This window comes from Pyxicephalus adspersus, chromosome 3 (genome assembly GCF_032062135.1).
Source record: "Pyxicephalus adspersus chromosome 3, UCB_Pads_2.0, whole genome shotgun sequence".
In the NCBI taxonomy this organism is placed as follows: Eukaryota; Metazoa; Chordata; class Amphibia; order Anura; family Pyxicephalidae; genus Pyxicephalus; species Pyxicephalus adspersus.
The window spans coordinates 962819-967905 of NC_092860.1; the positions used below are offsets into that span (position 1 = coordinate 962819).

A 5087-nucleotide genomic window follows, 5' to 3' on the forward strand; every position below is an offset into this window, starting at 1 on the left:
GTGGTATATCCCCACCATCAGTACCTGACCTCACCAAAGGGGGGCAAATCCCCACCATCAGGACGTGACCTCACCAATAAGGCAAATCCCCACCATCAGTACCTGACCTCCCCAATGGGGGCAAATCCCCACCATCAGTACCTGACCGCACCAATGGGGGCAAATCCCCCCATCAGTACCTGACCACACCAATAAGGGGCAAATGCCCCCATCAGTACCTGACCGCACCAATAAGGGGCAAATCCCCCCATCAGTACCTGACCTCGCCAATGGGAGCAAATCCCCACAGACACCCTCCAAAATCTTGCTGTGAAGCGTGGAGGATTCGTGGGGCAATTGCATAATAATGTATAACAAGCTGATGGGTGTGATAATCGGGTGTACAAACTTATGTCCGTGCATTATATAACAGCTCAAAGCAAATCACAAGCTGAGAGGCTGCAGCATGGACTGATCTGTGACAAAGGACTGCGCACAGGATTTATATGATTACGTCACCTCACAAGTCCATATCTCAAGCCAAGAAGTAATTCTTAATTATCCCTGAACAAAAATGACGCTGTTCTGCTGAAGACAATTAGAGGCATTGTATGTATGTATGCACTGTGATATCTCTGAGAGGTAATGAATACCTGGAAGTGCCACACTGGCACAATATTGAATGTATTTGTATGAACATGGAATAATATATGTTTGGTGACAATGCTGCTCCAAATCCTCAAGCAAGGTTTTGGTCACACACATTCCTGTAAATAGTTTTATTTTATTTTATTTTAATTTTTTATTTAATGGTTTTTGAGTTATGTATATAATTAATGAATTGTATGAATATATTTTGTTTTAAAGGAGTGGGTGATTGTGAAGAAGGATTCTATCCATAAGGGAATCCATGAGCTGACCGGAGAGGTGAGTGACCTGGGGGGAGGGATAGATTGAGATATTGCAGGGAGATTTCCAGTCACCGTAAGGTGACACTGCAGATATAAAAGATTTGGCGTCTGTCTTCCAGGTACCAGTGAAGTGCGAGAATGTGGCGGTCTTCTTTACCTTGGATGAATGGAACTATGTGGAGAGACATAAGCAAAAATACACAGAAACGGTGGAGGATAACAGCCCTGTACTACGCACCTGGAAAGTCCAGGAAAACTGGGATTCAGGTAATGCTGCTGACCCATTCTGGGCGACCCTTATCTTATAGGCTATGTCCCTAATTCTTTAAGACCATGCTGGAATTACACAACTCAGTTCCAAGGCTGCGTACACAATGGAACGTTGTGCATACAGCACTGTTCAGCTTTATGGAGAGGGGAGAATGACAGAGCGGCACCCCGCTGCACTTTCTCCATTTCACTTTCGTTACGATTGTTTGTTGTCCATGGATCTGCCAGGATGGTGGTCCGGATGACGAGCGCTGTACACACGCCAGATTCTCGTCATCAGCCCTAAGGCAATTATCAGATTAATCTGACTTGTGTACATAGCCTTAGTCCTGATTTCACTAACACCTCTTCTGTATGAACATTGATGGTGTGTTGGCATTTTCACTGAAGTGGTCACTATAGTAAAATTATATTCCTAATAAAAAACAATGAACATGCTTCTCTTACCTTCCTCCTGTGATGCTAAATCCCCACAGTGCTCATGAGGGAAAATCCCTTGAAGTCTGATGGTAAACTATTGCTTCCGGGGTTGCTGATCTCCTGGGTACCCTGTGGTGCTCCTTCTGACCACTGATATGAGAGAATGGTGTTGCAGTTTATTCACCGATCTTTACAGTATGTGTTACTTTACAACAGTGACTTTTTTTAAGGAATACAGTGTTCTCCCCAGCCCGTTTTAGCTGGGTGCACCACCCGGCTTCTTTCAGCAACCACCCGGCTGTTTTGGGGTGGTTACTGAGGAATTGGATCACGATACCGGGGCTTCCACCTACCTACAGCTTCTTCCCACCCAGCTTAAAAACATATCTGTGTTGAGCCCTGGAAATGGGAACAACTTTATTTATTACAGTTTTATCACTTTTTCAACTGATATTTTATATACATTAGGCTACGTACACACGCTCAGGGCCGATATCGGACGACAATCTGGCGTGTGTATAGCACCCGCCGCCCATCGTCCAAATGACCGTCCTGGCAGATCCATATACGATGAACATTTGTAATTGAAGTGAAGGGGGAGAGCCCGCAACAGGATGCCGCTCCGTCGTTATCCCCCCTCCCCTCTTCATAGAGCAGAACGGTGCTGTGTATGTACAGCACTCGTTCATGCATCATGCAGTCCTTAGTGGTTAGAAAGGATCATGAAAGATCCTTTCCAACAACAATTATTGCTCATATGTACCCAGTTTATTAGTTATATGTGCCCTCCATATCATAACAGTTGACGTCTTTTTTTTCACCTTTATACATCATTTGTTATAACTTTGGCATGGCATTTCTTATGGCGAGTGTAATGTATGGTAAACCAACCATTTGTAGTCTCAATCAGGAGCCGGTGACAGGGTGACAAAACAGAACGAGGCTTTTCTTGTTTTCCAATTGAAAAAGACCTGCTTTTGTCTTTGGCAACTGATGGTCTCAGCACTAAACCCTGCCAGGATCATCTGCAGCCATTAGAAAAATGTTGAGGCAAAAATCAGGCTAAGCACTGTTTTTAATGAAGCTGGAGGGAAAAAAACATATGTTTAGTAGTGCATCTCTGCAAATAATGCTGACAACACAATGCCACTGCTTCACTGAATTCCCAAGCAGCGCTGCCATCCCTGCCTTAGCTCCCAGCTTCCCCTATACAGCAGGTGGGACTAAACAAGGGTGAAGACATCCAATATGTGAACTACATTCTGTTACCTTAAGCTGCGTACACACCTGCAATTTTTCTCGTTGGAAAGGATCTTTCACGATCCTTTCCAACGAGAAAAGACTGCACGATGCATGAACGATGCTGTACATACAGCACCGTTCATGCTCTATGGAGAGGGGAGGGGGAGAGCGACGGAGCGGCACCCTGCTGCGCGCTCTCCCCTTCCCTTTCATTAGGATCGGTCGTCGTCCATCGTCCATGGATCAGCCAGGACGGTCGTCGGACGATGGACGACGACCGACTGTACACACGGCAGATTTTCGCCCGATAATTGGCCGATACCGATTATCGGGCGAGAAAAATTTGCCGTGTGTACGCAGCTTTAGTCTGGCAAAAGCTTTTGGTGCACAGTGTTGGTTCCACTTTCCTTATGTTATACATACAATATATGGGGGGGGGGTTAAGATAAGGAATGAGGGTTGTGGAGAAGGGGTTAAGTATGATAATGGAAGAGGTTCTGGAGATTAGTGGAGGGAGTAATGAAGATTGGACAGGGGTAAAGATTTAGGAGTAATGGAGCTGGGGTAGGGGATTTTGATGGCAGGATAAGGAGGAGGTTATAGAGATAAGGAGAAGCTGGGAGGATGGAAATGGGGAAGGGGTTGTGGAGCAAAGAAATATATTTTCCTCTCACAAGTAGATAGGAGTCATTTCTGGCAGATCTGCAGGGATTTTCTGTAAAGGAATATATTATAGAGAAATGTATCTGTATTGGTAGCTATGTACTGACTATATATGTTTATTAGATGGTGCTGACATGGAAAGGATTTTTACTGTTCAAGCAAATTTAAGCAACGTTTTTTTTTTCTCTGAATCCACTTTGGGTTTAGAATGTTTGTTATGTTGAGAAGTCATTTTCTCTCTGTCATTTTATTGTCGTGTTTTCCAACAGAAGAAGAATATTTCAGTGAAGAGGAGGAGCAGGAAGTTGAAGGTTCTCCAAAGAGGAAAAGTTCCCCAGAATGGAAGCCCGGGTGCGATTCTTCAGACTTGGCCGAGGAGGAGGAGGAGGAGGAGGAAAGTGATGACCCGGGGAAGCCCAGAAATTCTGAGAATGGAATACAAAAAGAATCTGAAAGCAGCAGGGCGGCTCCTGTGTTGGAAGAGCTGCAATATGACTGTGATGCCTGTGGGGAACATCTGACATCTAAAGGGGACCTGATAAGGCACAAAGCTGTAAATCACGCCGTCAAACGCTATCCGTGCCCCATCTGTGGCATCCAATACGACTATAAATCTCAGTTTATCATCCATCAAAGGGCCCACACTGGAGAGAAACCCTTTGTGTGCCAGGAATGTGGGGCCAAGTTTGGTCACAAGAGCAGCTACCTTGTCCATGAAAGGCGACACAAAGAAGGAAAGACCTTTGAATGTGAAAAATGTGACCGGCGCTTTGACAAGAAGTGCGAGCTGGTCAAACATGTGAAAACGCATGGCAAGAAAAAACGTCACAAGTGTCACAAATGCTGCAAGCGGTATATAAGCCGTTCAGCGTTAATGAGGCACAAATGGGCCCATAAAGATGAATGATGCCGACTTCTAGCGCTGTGAACATTACAATGAGACTTATCAAATGCCAGCTCTTTATCGGCATGTTACAGACGGAAACACAGAAGTGTATCAACCAATAACCTGTACATGGGATGTTGGGTTGGGTTTGTGTGTTCTGCTCAGAGGTTTCATGTGAGCATTTTTACATTCCTCCTCCACATTCTTCTGTTCTGGTTGGTACACATTCACTCATACAGGAAAGTGAATCTCTTGTGACTTTTTTATTCCCAGTTATTCTCAATAAGTGGTATAGACAGGTAACAGCCGATCTGGCGAAAGAAGCGCAGGCGCACTTAGGCTGGTGTCGGTGTCGGCACTCCATTGCTCTTACAGATTGTGCTGTCTCTGCCAGGTGGGAATGAGCTCCATCCAATCCCACTGTAATAAAGGGGAGCACTGATGTGCGAGTGATAATCTCCACACCTAGGACACTGTGAGAGGGGTTGTGGCTGCACCTAACTTAGACTTAGATGAGAAGCTTGTGGTCAGATGTAGTCAGCAGCACCACAGCAATGTTACTGCACCTTTTACATTTCACCCATAAAGGTATCTGGCATACTGCAAAAATGTTTAAAATATTTATATACACTGCTCAAAATAATGAGGAGACACTGAAAGCACTTGTAGCAGATTGTAACACTGAAATGTCCAAGTTGAAGAACTCCAAAACCACT

At 44.8% G+C, this 5087-nt stretch overlaps 1 protein-coding gene across 1 annotated transcript in view; it reads left to right on the plus strand.

The window, feature by feature from the left end:
* Positions 1–5081, plus strand: part of LOC140325455 (uncharacterized) — a 9497-nt gene extending 4416 nt beyond the window's left edge. Inside the window, exons 3-5 of the mRNA XM_072403290.1 lie at positions 847–906; positions 1010–1157; positions 3755–5081. Of these exons, the coding sequence (XP_072259391.1) occupies positions 847–906; positions 1010–1157; positions 3755–4392 (846 nt within the window). The 3' untranslated portion in view covers positions 4393–5081. The remainder of the gene's footprint in view (positions 1–846; positions 907–1009; positions 1158–3754) is intronic.
* The last annotated feature ends 6 nt before the right edge of the window (positions 5082–5087 follow it).